This window comes from Natator depressus, chromosome 7 (assembly GCF_965152275.1).
Source record: "Natator depressus isolate rNatDep1 chromosome 7, rNatDep2.hap1, whole genome shotgun sequence".
NCBI lineage: Eukaryota > Metazoa > Chordata > Testudines > Cheloniidae > Natator > Natator depressus.
Genome location: NC_134240.1, coordinates 118,418,031 through 118,435,941, shown reverse-complemented (window position 1 = coordinate 118,435,941; position 17,911 = coordinate 118,418,031). Strand labels below are relative to the sequence as shown.

Genomic DNA, 17,911 nt, shown 5'->3' with positions numbered 1-17,911 from the left:
TTTTTTATTCCACTTCCCCAGTCGTCACTATGCCCTTCTCCCATATTAGTTGTACCTTATTCCATGAAATCTTCTTCCTAATGTGCCCCACCACGTTATCATTTTCTAAGACCCTCCTTAAATAATACTTCTTTCAAGTGTATTATAAGTCTTAACCCTTCCCATAGTAGAGAATAAAACAGATGAGACAAAAAAAAAATGTAACTAACAAGAAGTTGTTGACAGTACTGCTCAAGCTGCTTTTCTATCTGAGGCCTCATCTACACTATAAAATTAGGTCGGGTTAGCTAAATAGCTCAGAGGTATGAAAAATCCACATCCCTGAGTGGCATATTTAAGCCAGCTTAAACCCCTGTGAATTCTTCCATCAACCTAGCTACCGCCTCTCAGGGAGTAGGATTACTTACGCCGACAGGAGAATCCCTCTCGTCAGCATAGTGTCTACACTGAAGCACCATAGCAGCTGCAGCTGTGCCACTGTAGTATTTCAAGTGTAGACAAGCCCTAAGTGGTTATAAACTAATATAATCACTGTAATATCTTAGTACTGTACCTCATGGACATGCATGAATTTATATTCATCCCCTACGCCCACCCCGTGAGATAGGAATGCATCATCCTCCCCATTTTAGACTGAGAACTGAGGCAAAGAGAGATGAAGGGTCTGATCTTTGGAGGTCCCGAGTATCCAGAATGCCCAATCTAAGCCAATAGCAACTAGAGGTGCTTGGCCCATCTGAGAATCAAATGCATCCGATGAAGTGAGCTGTAGCTCACGAAAGCTTATACTCAAATAAATTTGTTAGTCTCTAAGGTGCCACAAGTACTCCTTTTCTTTTTGCGGATACAGACTAACACGGCTGCTACTCTGAAAAATGCTACACAGTTTGCCCAATGGCACACAGGAAGTGACCGAGGTGGGAGGCAGAGGAGGGAATCCAGCTCTCTCAAGTCCCAATCCAGTGTCTCAGCCCAAGGCCATCCTGCCTCCCTTTGCATCCTTCCTGTTGTCTGGGACAGGGGTTCTAAAACTGGGGGTCAGGGCCCCTCAGGGGGTCACACAGTTTTACATGGGGGGGTCAGCCTCCACCCCAAACCCCGCTTTGCCTCCAGCATTTATAATGGTGTTAAATATATAAACAAGTGTTTTTAATTTGGGGGGGGGGGTGCACTCAGAGGCTTGCTGTGTGAAAGGGGTCACCAATACAATAGTTTGAGACCCACTGGTTCAGGAGTTGTCTGTTTGAATGGTAAGCCCTTCAGGACAGCCAGCCTATCTTCTTTGTGTGTGAAGCACCTGACACTTTTTGTGGCATATAAACAATAGTAGCATTACAACAGGATCCCTGATGCAGCGAGTGGGGGAGCAGGAGAAGCAAGTCTAGTCTATTACTTAAACCCCATAAGGTGCCAAACCCATAGGACGCAATGACATCACATCTTGCTGTGACCCCAATACACCAAGCGCTAGTCTAGAAACCACTCTGCTTCAGAAACAAAGTACAGGGCCAGAGCTTCCGGCACAACCCCCCGCTCCAGCTAAACAACCCCCCAAAACTTACAACCTCCTACTCTCCCATCACACCCTGTGCCGCGTGCCCTCCCTCAGGGGATGGAGGTGACCCCACCCACACCCTGCCTCAACCTACCAGGCAAGGAGCTGGGGCTGTCAGGGAGGGGCCAACTGGAGGGGGCCCCGGTCAGGAAAGGGGAGAGTCTCCCCCTCCCCCCTAGTTGGGGGGGGCACGGTCAGGAAAGGGGAGAGTCTCCCCCCTCCCCCCTCGTTGGGGGGGGCACGGTCAGGAAAGGGGAGAGTCTCCCCCCTCCCCCCTCGTTGGGGGGGGCACGGTCAGGAAAGGGGAGTACACCCTCCCCCAGGGCAGTCAGGAAAAAAACCACCCCCGAGAAAAAAAACCCACCGTCTTACCCGCCTGAGAGCTCTGCGCACTCCTATTGGCCGCCCGCGGGCTCTCCGGGATCACGTGGAAGAGGCCGTTACCGCCCGTTCGGCCGCTTAAGCTGGTCCTCTAACCCCGCCCTTTTCTCCAGCCGGCCAGGGGGCTTGAGAGGAGGGGGAAAATGTCTCCGGGCTCGGCTGTCCGCGCGCATGCGCCAAAGGGGGAAAGTCGGCGGGGGGGAGGGGGGTGCTAGAGAGGTGAGGCCCGGCCGGGCGAGCGCGACGCAAGAGACGGTTCCGGAGACGGGGGCTAGAGGCGCGCGCGCGAGTGACTAAGTAACTGACTGACGGAGAGGGAAGAAGGAGGCCGCCGCCGCGGCTGGAGGAGCCTGACGCTCCGCCCCTCCCCCCAGCCGGCCCTGAGCGAGGAGACGCCGGTTGCCGCCCGGAGGGAGATCGGCCGCCTGGGCTCTGCGCCTGTGAGGAGGAAGCGGGGAGACGCCGTCTCCTGCTGCTGGGACCCTGCCGCCCTCCGCTGTGTGACTAGGGGAACCGGACAGCCCCCTCCTCCGGGGCCGCAGGGTGACCCCGCGCGCCTCCGGGAGAGGAGGTGACTCCCACCCCGGGGAGAGGCGGCCCCAGGTGCCGGCTACCGCCCCCCCCCCCCCCCCCGCCTCAGCGAGCCGTCTCCAGCGGGGGCGGAGCCTCCACCGACGATGTGAGTGAGGAAGTTCGTGCTTCGTCCCCACTCAGCCTTGGACGCTGAAGCCGCCGTCCCCGGGGCGAGCAGGGAGCCGGGCGCCTGTCGCCGGTGTGGCGGCCACGCAGCCGGCTGTTGTCGAATAGCGATTCGGGGAAATAACCCAGCCCTCTAAGCACCGAGGGCGGGGGGGAATCTCACCCCACGCCCTGCCTCAGCGGAGCACCCCCGGGCCGGGGGCTTTCCACGCGCGGCGGCGTGGGGGGGGGGGCGTGTGCGGGACAGCGCACTTGCCAAGACACTGCTTAGCTTTTCCCTTGCAGAAGGTGGAGTGACACATCGTGAGACGCTGCTCAGAGAGCTGCTGCTGTTCCCACCCTCTGCGGTTTTCTTTCAGTTTTTTTGGAACCATTTTATTTTATTTTTTTTAAGGGAGGAAAAAATGTCTTTCTTTAACTTTCGTAAAATCTTTAAGCTCGGTGGCGAGAAGAAAAAGAAACAATATGAGCACGTCAAGAGAGACTTGAATCCGGAGGAGTTCTGGGAGATTATAGGCGAGCTGGGAGATGGTGCTTTTGGTAAAGTGTTCAAGGTAAGAGAAAACTTGAGAAGTGGCAGCTAAGTCTCATATGGTATAGTTTCTTGAAATAAGTGCATCGCAAGCTTGCCTTTCCATAAGGCCTGTCGTCTGAGGATCTCAAAGCATCTTTCTAACATAGGTAAGTATTATGCCCATTTTACACTTTGGGAAACTGAGGCAAATAGGTTGTGATGTGCCCAGTCACACAGCTAAACATTGACAGTGCTGGGCTACCTGAAAATCCTGATCATCACAAAGAATCATAGAAACTGGAGATGGGAAAGTCCTATTAGGTCATGGTCCCGCCCTCTCCTCCAGCCTGCCACTGCTGAGTTGTTCCCTGCTCCTGCATTTTTTTTCCCTCCAGTGTTTTGTTCAGTCTGGCTTTTAATCTATCAAGGGATAGGCTTCTCTAGTCAAGCATAAGCTCAATTTTCTTTCCCTAGCTACTTTTTTGTAAAATATCACACTTAAAAGTAAAATAGACTTAAATGTCTCTTATAGTAGCTTGAGTGCTGATCTTGTGATATTTTTAATGAGTCCATTTGCCTTAATAAAATATCTTGTTCTCTTATCAGATTGAATTAAATGCCCCAGGGCTATCCAGGTTTTCCTTTTTTAAGGATGTGTGTGTTGGTTGTCCTAACTTGTTTCAGTGACTTGATATAAAATGTTGAAATATAGCAATATAAGCTATATTTTTATAGGCTACTTACTAGATGAACCTTCACAGAAAAAACCTACATTATAATAGTTTTAAATTTGTTTCATAAAGACGCTATCAGATAAATGGCAAGAAATAAACTCATGCCTTCAAACAATCTTCTCTGCTGGCTTTGGGTTTCACACAGGGTGTCAATGCCTCTAGTTTGTTTTATGGAGTGCATGATGGGCATGTTCCTGTAGAACTCCTTGCCTGAGGAGGTTGTGAAGGCTAGGACTATAACAGGGTTTAAAAGAGAACTAGATAGTCATTAAAGGACTTAATCTATTAGCCAGGATGGGTAAGGAATGGTGTCCCTATCCTCTGTTTGTCAGAGGGTGGAGATGGATGGCAGGAGAGAGATCAAGTGATCATTACCTGTTAGGTTCACTCCCTCTGGGGCACCTGGCATTGGCCACTGTCTGCAGACTGGATACTGGGCTGGATGGACCTTTGGCCATACTTGGTCAGACCATTCTTATGTTCGATGTTTCTTGGTGGCGAGGAGAGAACTGCATCCTCAAGCTCATTAGGGAACAGACATGATGCAGGAAGGTGATATCTTGAGCAGGTTCATGGGATAGAGTGTAGAAAAAAGGATACCAGATGCATTGTTGCTGGAAAGTAACTAGTTGTTTCAGTCAAGAAATTTTCATGTTTAAAATACTGCATTTCAGTGGGACTACAAGATCGTTTACACCAGGGGTTCTCAATCTTTTCCTTTTGAGTTGTGTGTCGTCGTCCCCGCCACAGCCCACCTGTGCCACAACAACTGTTTTTCTGTATATAAAAGCCAGGGTTAGGGGGTAGCAAGCAGGGCAGTTGCATTGGGCCCTTTGCCACAGTGGGCTCTGCAAAGCTAAGTTGCTCAGGCTTTGGCTTCAGCCCTGGGTGATGGAGCTTGGAGCCCTGGGCTTTAGCCCCTGGGAGTGGGGCTTTGGCTTTCCGCCCTGGGGCCCAGGAAGTCTAATGCCAGCCCTGCTTGGCGGACCCCTGAAACCTGCTCACGGACCCCCAGGCGGCCCTGCATCCTGGTTGAGAACCACTGGCTTACAAGGGTTCCTTATCCTCCAGCAAATAGCAGCTATTCTGGACAGAAGCAATTTTGCATTTTCTTAAGTCCCTTTTCCAAATTGTTAAAGGGAATAACACTTTCCATTAATGTTTTTGTAAGTAGCATCTCTTGCATGCCTTCCTTTTCACTAGGGCCATGTCTAGGTACAGCGCTGCAGTGCTGTAGCTGTACCGAGACTGCTGCGCTGCTGTAGCGCATCTGTTGAAGAGCTTCCCCCATCAGCATAAAAACTCACCTCCGTGAGTGGCAGAAGGTATGTCGATGGGAGAAGCTCTCCCACTAACATGGCACTGTGCATACAAGCGCTTATGTCACTCAGGCAGCTGTAATATTTACACACCTGAGCAACGCAAGTTTTGCCAACATAGTCCGTAGTGTAAGATATAGCCAAAGTCAGAAAACTTGTTCTAATTTCAGAGTCTGGTTTTCAGGACTCTTGTATGTAAACAACATCCTTTTAAAGGAACACAGAACTTGATTTTATTTTTTTAAAGCAAAGTTGAGATTTTCAAATCAGTATAGGGGATTGGTACATCTTCCAAGAAAACGAATGGATGATGTGTATCTAAATCCTTTAGATTGTTTTGAAAATCTCAATCAAATCTGATATAGCAGAGCACCCTCAAATAGCATGTATGGACTCAAATTTTTTTTTGAAACTTCATGAGTGTTTTTTTTTAATTTTCTTCTGATTATTATAATGGTCTTTCCAGCAGGGGAGAGTGGGCAGGCCCCAGAGCAACACCACTAAACGTTCTCTGGCACATCCCCTTTCCATGTGCCCACACATGCCTCCTCTTCAGTTTTAGCCGCTAGTGACAAACACTATCTGCAGGATCTGGGTAAAATCATGTAGTGAGCTCCCCTGAGAGCACCACCAGTGATGTTGTCATACTAGTGCATGAGGCAGAAAGTGCAATTGACCAACAGAACAGTGAAACTGTTCATTTTGGCATTTTGCATGTGAACGAAGTAAACCTAATAAAAGAGGTTTCGCTCCCTCCTCCTCCCCCCACAGTAAGTACACATTTTTCAGCAGAAAGTGTGACTTCTAATTTGATGATGTCTCTGCATTCAGAAAACAAAACTTTTAAATGCTGAAGTTGTTCACAATTTTCAAACTAAAAATATTTTTAGAGAATCTTGGTATTTAGATTATAGTATTCGGAATGACACTTGGAATTCCACAGTCTTGTTACTTGTGCGCTCTCAAACTTTTTTAGTTGAATGCGAAAATCTGTCAATTTTCACATATTTTAACACTACTTAAAACTACTCAATTTTAAAAAATGGAAAGTGGCAGATATCTATGAGTAGGATTGCTCTTATTTTCTGAGGAGTTCCACTTGTTTCTATTTATAGTTTGAGAGGGAGATATCTAAACTACACATCCTATATGTATTGCAGCTTGTTCACTGAGGCTGTTGCACAGAAACTTCTTAGTTCCAAGTGTTAGAGTACGTCACAATCTTAACTCCTTGACATATGCGTCTCTGTTTAGAAACTGCCAGGATAACACATTTGACTAAAATTATTGGAAGGATGTTGAATTATTCCAATAAAACAGAACTGTTGCCTTTTAAAGACAATTTGTATTTAGTGATTTATAAAGTAACGAATTCATGCCAACACATTTTGGAAAAACTACTCCTCCCCCCCGCCCCCCGCCTCCAAATTATCTTTTTGAGCATGCCAGGCTTTGCTAATGTCATTAACATGCTTTAGTTGTGTGTGTGTGTGTGTGTGTGTGTGTGTATATATATATATATATATATATATATATTAACTACATCTTGAATACCAATAAATGGTTAAATTACAAAGCAAGTATAAATAAATCTGTTGAAAAGTGATTAGAGCTTTATCTGGCATCCAGAAGGGGGTGGGGCAAATAGAGCTGTTCAGTCACAATTCCATTCTGAAACTAGCAGCCAAACCATGTTAATTAAGTAGATCCTGGCTCTCAAAGCCTTTTACCCAGTGAATCTAAATCAAGCCACATTTGTTATTTTGCATAAAAGCAGTGAAGAGTACTCAGAAGTGTCTTCTTGTAGTAGTTTTTTATTCCTGGAGTGAACATAATTTTCATGGATACCATAATGTCAGAAGCTTAAGGGAAATAACATACTACTTCCACAGCCCAGTTTTCTCTGAAATGGATTTAAGTAGACTAAAACATCTTTTTATGTAACTGTTAAGACCCTAGGAACCTTTGTGTGAATGTCCGTATTCAGTGTTTCAGCAGATTTATAATAAAAGAGCACTAAACAAATCAGATTTAGTTTCTTGGGTATTTAGTGCAACTCAAAGATCGGGTTGCTTACTTGCTATAGCTTACATTTAGAAACATCTTTTAAGTTGTCATAATTCATTTTCAGTTGACAAAATATGCTTAAGTAACCCCCTAAAACTTTTTTCTTGAACATATTTGTTACTATTGGTCATATGAAATTATGACTTGATTGATTTTATTAATATAAATTTATTTAATACAGGATATATTAACCTAACAAAATGTAGTTGAAGTCTTTAGGATATCTAATTTGTGGGTTACATTTTTTTTTCTGCTAATGGTAGGGTTCTTTGTCTCTTCCTAATCATTTATGATTCCAGTTCAATTCAGTTTTATTAGATTGCATATGACATGTCTTTTGTACATACAAAAAGTTAAACATACACAATGTAAAACAGAAACATTCATATAATTAAAATGTCAATCAGAACTGCATAAAAACTCTTCTTTGGTGCAATGCTAAAAGAGCAAAAATTGCCGCTGATGTAATTACTACCAGGGATTGAGAAAATACTTAAAACATTATCTTTTGAAATGATGTAAAAAAAAAAAATACCAAAGAGGTAAAATCCACTGTGCTTTCTGAAGCTGAAAAATTCTGCAGTTCAAAAATAATGAGGTAGGTCTTCCAACACTCTAGATTTACCTGGGCAAAAATAAAGATGTGAAGGAACTTGTTCATATCTGCCTCTAAGGATAGCAATTTCCATGGTTTGGAATCTTGATTAAATGAGGATTTGATAACTCATTAAAATAAAAACGTGACCATCTTCAAAGTAGAGAACCCAAAGGCAAACTTAGACTTATGAATCACAGCCAGATCTTCTTTTTGAGGTAATATCTTTCACTGTTGGAGTAGTTGATGATGCTGATTAAAATATATTGACAATAGCTGAGTAATAGAAAAACTCAAGCTAGCTATAATAAATTGGAGTGTCTTATACCATGGAAACAATACACAGGTTGTTCCTTCCATCTCTTGAAGGCAAAGATGGGGCAGTCTATAATCTGGAAAAGTACAGATCTTCAACCAAAATTTAAGAAAAGCAGTACAAGCTCTACTATGTACAGCTCTACTAATAAAAACACGTACCGTGGCACATAAAAACAAGGCGGAGGGGGTGAGAAAATGAAGGAATAAAGTTTCCTCAGAAAATTATTTGAATGATCGCTAAGGCTGAAACTTGGCCTCTAAAGCAAACTTTGACCACACAGAGAATCTGCCTTATTATTTCAGCATTAAAAATTCTTGGCACTGGGGAAACTCTGTTCCCCCATGCAAGCAGGTAGAACAGAGCACACCCCTTGAGCAGAACTAAGGGCCTTTTGTTTTAAGTCTTTATGATAATGTGACGAATGGCCCAGATGATGAAAGTTTTTCCCTAAATAAGTAAAACCAGAGACTTGTTCTACAAGGTGGCCTTCTATCTTCCACTCAATTTCAAGAGGATTTTTCCCAAATATGATGATGATCTTATTCTAATTGAGAACCAGGTCTCAAAGTGCACTAAAAAGAAAAACAGGATCATAACTGGCAGAGGCCTCTTGAAGTTTGCAATAAAACAGCCATGTCATTGGAATATAGTAACAAGAGTTATCCCAGTTCAATAAATAGTAAAATTTTCTGGTACTGGAAGCATTTGTACTGATCTGCTCATGTTGTCTTAGCCCTGGGGGGTTGAAATGGGCTATCCATGCATTCAGGTTCATTAACTTACGGAACTTCTAAATAACATTTAGAAATATCTTTGATACTAGTTAGGTAAAACTTCTCAATAGTCAATTAAAAACTAATATTCCCACTGCAAATCTCTCCCAGCTAGATCAGAGAGGCTACATAACTGGAGACTGCTGCTGGCCTTTCTCATATTATAGGGATGGTTAAGGTTGGATAAGGCTTTTCATTCTAGTTAGTTTTCAATCACTCAAAACTTCCACTTTTTAGGCAGAATTTTTTCCCCTGGTTTGCTGTGTGCTGGGGGGTTAATTGTTGAGGGAGTTTGAACAAAAGCAATTAAGTTACTTCTGAGTATGAAGAGAGTGGAGGGGAAAAAACTTTCCCTATATTTTTTATATATTTGAAATTTTTCAGGGAGAACGGCCCTCAGTGAAATTTTTTTTTTTTAAAGGAAAAAAATAGTTCTGATGCAAATTCTTTGATTTGGTCAAGGTCTGACTCTTTGGAAAATCATTCTGAGGGATGGTCTACTCACAGTTGTAACTACAATGTAAATTGGTTTAGAAAGTGATTTGGTTAAACTGGTGAAACCCCTTATGTGGTCTCTCTTGTTTCAGATTAAAAGGCCATATATTTATTTAATTCAATAACGAATTGATTTAAACTAAATCAATATAAAGGAACTCAAACTGAAATTAAGAGCTACCACATAACAGGTTTCATCAAATCACTTTCTAAACTGATTTATTTAATTTGGTGTTCAGATTATGGGTAAACAAGCCTTTGGTGTACATAATGTTGTTCATGGGTTGGTCTTGCTGTACTCCTAAAATTCACTGTTAAGGATCCTGTATTTTACGAGTATGTATGACTAATTTAACTGCAAGAATGCCCCACTTAGCCCTCTGAATCAATCAGAAGTGGCCAGGACCCACTTCCAGTTTAATCTGCCATCTTGGCTTGTGAGAAGAAAATTGCTTAAAACTTCATTAACTTACAGAAGGATATGAACTTTCCTAACATCTAGACAGTGTTTTCCACCCAGGCGCCTCTAGAGAAAGCTCTGCCAATAAGTCTGCTCCCTACAATCTCTTGGTCTAAGTGCAGTATCCTATTTCCATATACAATTATTCATCAGAAAAAATTGTCTTGCAAATATTTTAGTTCTTCAAAAATGTTCATGCTTCTTGTTTTGTCCAGTTATTGTCCCAGGTCTAGGGTGACAAAACTTTAGCTCATGTTAGATATTTACAGGACCTGTACTGTTTTCTTATCAGAATTCAGAAAATCCAAATCCTGTTTTGCTCTATATGAAGGCAACAAGAGTTTCTCAGCTTCATTTTTGACTTGGCATTTTTGCTGGCTTAGCATAGGTATACGAAGTGATGAAATTTCCTTGGCCTAACAAAGCCCATTCTTCTCTCTACCATTGCTTTTTGGGTTGAAAGAGAGAGAAAGTTGTCCAGAACAGCCACAGTCTCCAATTTTTCCAAATTTTCTACAAAACCTAATCTACACTAGAAAATGTTTGCTGGTACAGTTATACTGGGAAACCCACCTAATATAGATGCAGCTTATATTGGCAAAAAGTACTTTTGATGGTATAGCTTATACTGTTTCCCCAAGCAAAATAAGCTATACCAGCAAAAGCACTTTTATGCCTTTATACATGTTATGATGTTTTGCGGTCCACTGAGACTAGCAACGGATTCTGTCACTGGCTGCCCTGTAACCTTGGGTGGGGATCTTTATGCGGTGCAGATATAGTTCAGATCCTGGATACCAGTAGCAAGCCCACAAGCATAAGTTACCTCTCACCAGCCTAGTTACTCTTTGCAGGGTGACACTGTGACATTGCCTAGGGTACAATCTGGACTGATAGACAACTGTGTCCCCTCAATTCCCCAACCTGGGGTGCCTTTTACACTACTTTGTTATGAGAGCAATCACTTCTGGTCTGCTCTCACACTGTCTCTGGCATGTAAATCACTCCCTGCTGTAGCCAGCCACCCATGAATTGCACTGCAGGACAACACCAGCAAACTTCCAGTCCTAAACTTCCCCCCAGAAATGTGCATCTTGTATTGCAGAGCACCCTCCTGGACAATATAAGTTCATATAAAGTCAGTTATTTATTAATAGAAAATGATATGCAAAAATCTTGTTATCCCAAATGGAATTTCCCAAACACTTCAACCCAAACGTATTGGTGTAGATAAAACAACAAAACAACTGTATTAACTACAGAAAGATAGCTTTTAAGTGACTACAAGTAATGAGGTATATAATTCAGACTTAGCTGCATTTTTCCTTTTATTTCTTTGTAACCAATACCTAACTTAAGCTAAATGAATATAAAGCAAAGGTCTCTCTCACCACATGATCCAGCAGTCTTACTGACAACCTCTTTTAGTCAGGATCTCTCTTCCAGTCCAGTGCTGCTTCCCTTGTTCTTCAGGTGTTGATGATGCTGTGGGCAGAGAGCTGGGGAGAGATGATTTGGGCCATCTGCCCTCTCTTTTTATAGCCCTTTCTCTTGCACAAGAATCATCTCCACCTGATGTTCAGGAGACAAAGTCAGTGTGGCCAGAAACCTTAAACTGCTTCTTTGTCAAAATGTAGATTTGATTTTTTTTTTTTTTAACCTGCACCATCTCTCCTGCCGAGGAGTGGCCAGGTGGTGGTCCATTTGATCTTGTTGACAATTGATAAATTGGAGAGAGTCCAGCGAAGGGCAACAAAAATGTTTAGGGGTCTGGAACACATGACTTATGAGGAGAGGCTGAGGGAACTGGGATTGTTTAGTCTGCAGAAGAGAAGAATGAGGGGGGATTTGATAGCTGCTTTCAACTACCTGAGAGGTGGTTCCAAAGAGGATGGTTCTAGACTATTCTCAGTGGTAGAAGATGACAGGACAAGGAGTAATGGTCTCAAGTTGCAGTGGGGGAGGTTTAGGTTGGATATTAGGAAAAACTTTTTCACTAGGATGGTGGTGAAACACTGGAATGCGTTACCTAGGGAGGTGGTAGAATCTCCTTCCTTAGAAGTTTTTAAGGTCAGGCTTGACAAAGCCCTGGCTGGGATGATTTAATTGGGGATTGTTCCTGCTTTGAGCAGGGGGTTGGACTAGATGACCTCCTGAGGTCCGTTCCAACCCTGATATTCTATGATTCTATGACACCTGGCTGAGGCATTTGGCTAGCCTTTTGTCTCTGGGGACCTTATTTGTGGCTGACCTCCAGAACATGTTGGAACATGTCTTGGTTATATTATACAGTGAAATCTTATGTCTTTACTAAGGCTGTCAAGCGATTAAAAAAATTAATAGTGTGATAAATCACACTGTTAAACAATGATAGAATACCATTTATTTAAATAGGTTTGGATATTTTCTACATTTTGAAATATATTGATTTCAGTTATCACAAAGAATATAAAGTGTACACTGCTCACTTTATATTTTTGTTTTTTTACAGTGCAAGTGTTTGTATAAAAAATAATAGTATTTTTCAATTCACCTAATACAAGTTCTGTAGTACCATCACTTTGGAGCCTACAGATCCACTCAGTCCTACTTCTTGTTCAGCCCATCGCTCAAACAAACAAGTTTGTTTACATTTATGGGAGATAATGCTGCCAGCTTCTTGTTTCAGCTTGTGTCTCATGGGTGTGAATTTTTCACACTTTTGGGCAACATATCTAGGTTGATCTATGTTTTAGATGTAGACCACACTTCAGTTTACTTTTACTCAGATGTAACATGAATTCTTCAAATAACTGCATTGTTTACTGTTATTTAATTAAAACACTTACAAACTCAAATTCTTTATTTAATATCTACTTCCTAAGTATACCTCATCATTATGTTAAGCAGGCCTAAAGAGTTTGTCTTCTGGATATGACTTTTGAAACAAAGCTGAAGGCTTACCATGTGTAGAAAACAAAGGATTTTTTTAGTCTCACTGATCAGCTTGGTCAGCTGCTCAAAGTCAAAACTATCCTTAATGTTGCAGTGCACCAAGAAGTATGGAGTAAGAGTGTTAACTTTATTTTTCACACTATTGTAAATGATTTTATTAAAGAACATGAGAATATCAGGTAAGAATAAGGCAGTCTTTCTCATGATTAAAGAGTAAGAAACAGTGCACATAGCTGTGTATGCTTCCTTGTTGCCTCCATCACTTTGTGGTTTTGAGAAGGAATGGGTAGAGCAGGAAAAACTTACCTACAATCAGTAAACTATTGTTTGAGAATTTTACTATTTATATTTTTAATGGATCCCTACTGAAGATGGTCATCTTTATTCATTATAAAAGGTTTCTCTTCATCATACCCACACCAATTAAATGTTTTAAATAAGCAAGATGGATAGCACAAGTTGTTTAATGCCCCATCATTTTATGTATATTCTTATAAGTCATTTGGTGTATGAGAGTTTTGCATTATGGGTCCTGATCATATGAATAATGTGTTGTCTACATTTTACTCTTGAATGCAGTGAGCACACAAGGGCACAGAGGATAAATATAGAATATGTTCATGATCACTCCCTTTCCTTTACCAGGCAGTCATCTTTTCCAAAACGTGAGCTCAGCTATATAAATTGTTCTGCCACTCTAGTTAAGTACCTTATTTGAAATAAGAAACCCTTACTTTAATTTCTGAAGGGTTTTCTAGTACTCTGCATCACCTATACTTACAAAATTTCTAATTTTTAAGGTCCAGAAATCTATGCATAGTCTATTATAGTTAACAATCTATCTGTAACATCTTGAACTATTACTGACATTTTTATTCTCCAGATTGTTTGTATATACTTAATATAGTAGGACAGATGCAACCATTTAAGGTTGTACAACGGTTTCCATAATAAAGTCCTATTTTCAAACTGTCATAACTTTGAACAATGTTTAAACATTACATTTTTCATGCTCTGTTTATGAAGTTGTATTTTCTTGAATGTTCATCCACTTCTGAGGGAGAAAAGGCTGTTAAAAATCTTGATTTGCTTGCTTTTTAACAGGCCTTACATTTAAAGTGGCTACAATTTTAGAGTTGCATCTTTGGTATGAAAATAGTCCTCAGAGGAGCAATACAGACACATTCTAGATGAAATTGTTTTACATTTGACTAAATTATGAAAATCATACTTGAGAGAATGCTATATGTGTATATTTGTTTTGGATTATTTAAGTGGTGCAAAAGAAAACTTTTTGCCACTCTTCTTTGGTTAGGGAACTGAGGATGAAGTTCCTGATGTGGGGGGGGAGAGTTCTGTTCATCCAAGACTTTTCCTTTTGTCTGTCTTCCTTCCAACTCTGGTTTCATTTCTACCCCTATCCAAGGAGGTGGAATGCCTGAGGAGAAGCTGAATCTTCAGTTAGATGCATTTGAAGTTAAGGAAATAATACTACTAGTTATCTCTTTTATATAGCACTTTTCATGAAAGGGATATGAGTGGAAATGCAACAGTTCCCAAAAACCTGAAGTCAGGTGATCCACTTGCCTTTTAAAAGCCTGAATAGAAGTCTACAGTAGGGCATCTGAGCTCTGAGGCATTGCCCTGGGTCAGTCTTTGGAACAATCTGAGTGTAAATTTTAAAGATGTTTCTGTGTTGAAGACTTTCATACCTATTATTCCAAACAGTGCATCATCAGTACTGGTATAGACAAGGTCAAGGTTCAGACCTTTTTACCAGTGTCTTTAACCCTGCTCAGAGCATGATAGTAGAAGAACTTTTCCCCTATTTACACCAGAGGTTCCACCATTGGTGGAGTGTTAACTATGGCACACAAGTCATGAACATTTCTAAGGTAAATAAGGCTTAACTGTTCTCAAGTCTGTGTGGAACTAAAGTCTTGATTAGGGGACTGTTTAAATATATATTTTTGGACTTCTTGTTGTTAAAAGGAATTTTGTGTCTTATCAGCTAACCCTAGCTACTCAATGCAGTGACAGTATAGGAATCAAAAGGCCTTAAGTGATTCAAGCAGGAAATGAGTCATAGCCTATGATACGTGTTTTGGGAAAACCTGGGTCCTGTAAAGGGCATTCTTGTCCAGTGACATTTGTCTTTCTGCAGCCTTGATCAAGGGTGGCTTATAGCACATAACCAAATCATTCCTGACTCAAAGAATTTACGCTCATTTTTTTTAAAGCCCTGGAGCCTGAAGTATCACCTTTTTAGTATTTTGCCTTAAAAACAACAAAATGTATATGCTAATGTCAGGTTGCACAGTTATGTGAAGAAATACCAGCATTAGTTATATACATATCTTTACTTGCCTTTGTGCTTGTCTTTCGATAGTCTGTCACATTTCGCACAACCACTTAAGTACACTTACCATCTTCCAGTAGGAGGTACAACTTTGTGTAGGCCAGTTCATGATATTGTACTGTTTGAATATTACATGGTAAACCATACTTAGATCTAACTTACTAAAGAGTGAAGTATAGCACAGAGTAAGTGAAAATGTGTTAGCATACAAAGCATTGTAATTTAATTCTAAACCCCAAATTCTTTCTATGATTAGATTATCAGTGCTGCTTCATTAATACATGTTGTAATAGCTCCCTGTGGTAATTTATACAGTTAAATATTTAATACTTGTGAAACTTGCACACAGTTTTGGGATGTTTTACAGAAAAACCTAATATTCATTTTATTGGTATAAATATAAATGTTGAACATTCAAATCCATAGTGTGTACAAGTGTATCTATTTCCACTCAAATATTTAAGAATTTTTAAAAGAAAGAAAATCCAATATATGCTGAAAATATTTAGTGTTACTTGTATTCTGACCTGCCATAAAACTTAACTAGACAAGGCTCAATAAAACAAGGAATCATGAAATACAAGTGGAAAAGTAGACTTCATTTGTATTGAGGAACAGCTTGAGGTACTGCACTAACAAATTACTGTTTAGAAATTTGTCTCCAAAGGATAACTAATATTGAACATGTAGTCACCCATACTGACAAAATGCATATATTAGAAAATTTACATAAACCAGAAACCTACAAGGATGAGTACTGAAGAATGGTAAATTGCAAGATGCTGTACATGTGCAGTTTTACCTGTACAATATATTATGCTCTGTTGGAAAAATATGATTATATAATGAACTCTAAACACGTAGACACAAAGTTGCAGCATTAAGGTTAAGCATTCAACTTTAAAATTTCCTGATGTATGTTTACGTGTTCAGACTGACAGTTTTTCACGTTCCATGTTGCTGATATGTATAAATACATGTATATTTATATAAAACACAGTTCTGAGAACAGTTATTCAGGAGGATCTGGATAGATCAAGGCTGCTTCCCTTAGGCTCCTCAGTTATATTTTAAAAGCCCATTGTTGTCCTTTCCAATTTTATAACCACTATTTGAAACAAATCTTATTCAAACCTAGTTCCACACAAAATCTGGCTACAGGATGGCACTTTACCTGCCTCAGAACATCCTCATACATCATGATGATGTCTGTTTACTTTTGGTGAGTCTAGTAGTTTGCCTGTCAAGAAGAAAGTGAAGTGAGTGAAATTAAAACATTGTGCTATGATACATTAACCAAACCAAACTGATTAACTTGACAGTAGTGTGCAAAATGTCCCAATCCCTTTTTAAATGCAGAAGTAGTCATGGCCCCACCCCTAAAAAGATTACCATTTTAAAGAAAGACGACAAGCCAATATTTTATGCAGTTGGTGTTGTCTATTCTGAAATCTAAAGTGTGTTAAACTGAATGAGACAGTTTAAAGTAAATGGAATTCAATCTTAAAATAACATGGTCTGGTGTACATTTTGTTCATTTCATATTTCATTAAAAGCCTCAGTTTTGTTTAAATTAAGCTAATGCAAAGTTTCAAAACAACAGCAAAGAGCAAGTGTAGTCAAAATCAATTGCATTACTGCGTAGGATCCACCAGTCTAGAGCTATTAAATTACTCCAGTGACAAGTCTGTTTCAAGTAGGGCAGGGATTAACTGCTGCTTTTCTGTAATGACTATTTTTTAATCCACCTAGTTTTCTTACAGCTTAATAATGAAGGCAATTGCAGTTGCAACTGCCAACATTTCTCCTTTTATTTCATTCTTATTCTTAAGCAACAGATGAGCAGTTCTTTCTTGGTTGAGAAAAGCAAAATGTCAAATTGTTCTTTACAAAGAGTCCAAAAACTTAATGGTTAAAGGACTGGGTCTTGTCTTGAGAAATATTCAGCCAGGCCCTTGACTCTCCCTCTTGCAAGCAGTCCAGTGAGGAAAAGAGCTTTAGCTTTGGCCAGGATACAGTAAGCTTGATAAAACTTGGACTGTGCATTAGATAATTTATTCTTGCTGGGCCCCACATGTCTCATGATACTCTGAGCACAGAATTATGTTCCAGAATCAAAGCTTTCTTTTAAAAAAAATATTTCTAATTTTTTATACAAGTTCGCTAATATATGGTAGCCAACACAAGGTAAAATCCTAGTGAAGACAAGTCAGTTTGCAGTTTTCACCCAAGTAAGGCCATGTCTACACTACAGAGTTTTGTTGATGAAAGTCAGCTTTCTTCAACGAAACAGTGCAGGTGTACACACTACAATGCTCCTTCCGCTGACAAAATTCTCCTGCTTTGCCAACAAAATAAAACGACCTCAATGAGCGGTGTAGAGCTTTTTGCAGCAAAGTTAGGTAGAAAAAGTGTCACTCTAGACACTGTGTTTGATTATGTCGCTGTAAATGGCCCCCAGGAGGTGTCCCACAATGCCCGCCCTGACTGCTCTTGTCAGCAGTTTGAACTCCGCTGCCCTGCACTCAGGAGCACAGGCATCCGCCCTTCCCCCTTTAAAGGCCTGGGAATTTTTGAAATTCAACTTCCTGTTTGCTTGGCGTGGGCAGCAAACATTGCATCTTCCCAGCCGACCATGGCAGTGCCATGCAGCAAATACTCTCCTGCTTGGAGCACATCTGAGTTGTTGGATGCAGTCCCAGCTGTG

General features: G+C 40.9%; 2 protein-coding genes across 7 annotated transcripts in view; one reads left to right on the top strand and one right to left on the bottom strand.

Annotated features, from left to right (window-relative positions):
* The window catches only part of STN1 (STN1 subunit of CST complex), a 64,112-nt gene extending 61,992 nt beyond the window's left edge, over positions 1-2,120 (bottom strand). For 3 of the 5 annotated variants that reach the window (XM_074959410.1, XM_074959408.1, XM_074959407.1), the window contains exon 1: positions 1,928-2,119. The gene's annotated coding sequence lies outside the window, so the exon portion shown is untranslated. Of the gene's footprint in view, positions 1-1,919 lie in introns of all 5 variants that reach the window. The other 2 variants (XM_074959413.1, XM_074959412.1) reach the window with 2 other exon arrangements.
* Positions 2,121-2,640: 520 nt separating this feature from the next.
* Positions 2,641-17,911, top strand: part of SLK (STE20 like kinase) — a 66,423-nt gene continuing 51,152 nt past the window's right edge. For both annotated transcript variants that reach the window (XM_074959406.1, XM_074959405.1), the window contains exon 1: positions 2,641-3,189. In XM_074959406.1, coding sequence (XP_074815507.1) covers positions 3,040-3,189 — 150 coding nt within the window. In that variant the 5' untranslated portion in view covers positions 2,641-3,039. The remainder of the gene's footprint in view (positions 3,190-17,911) is intronic.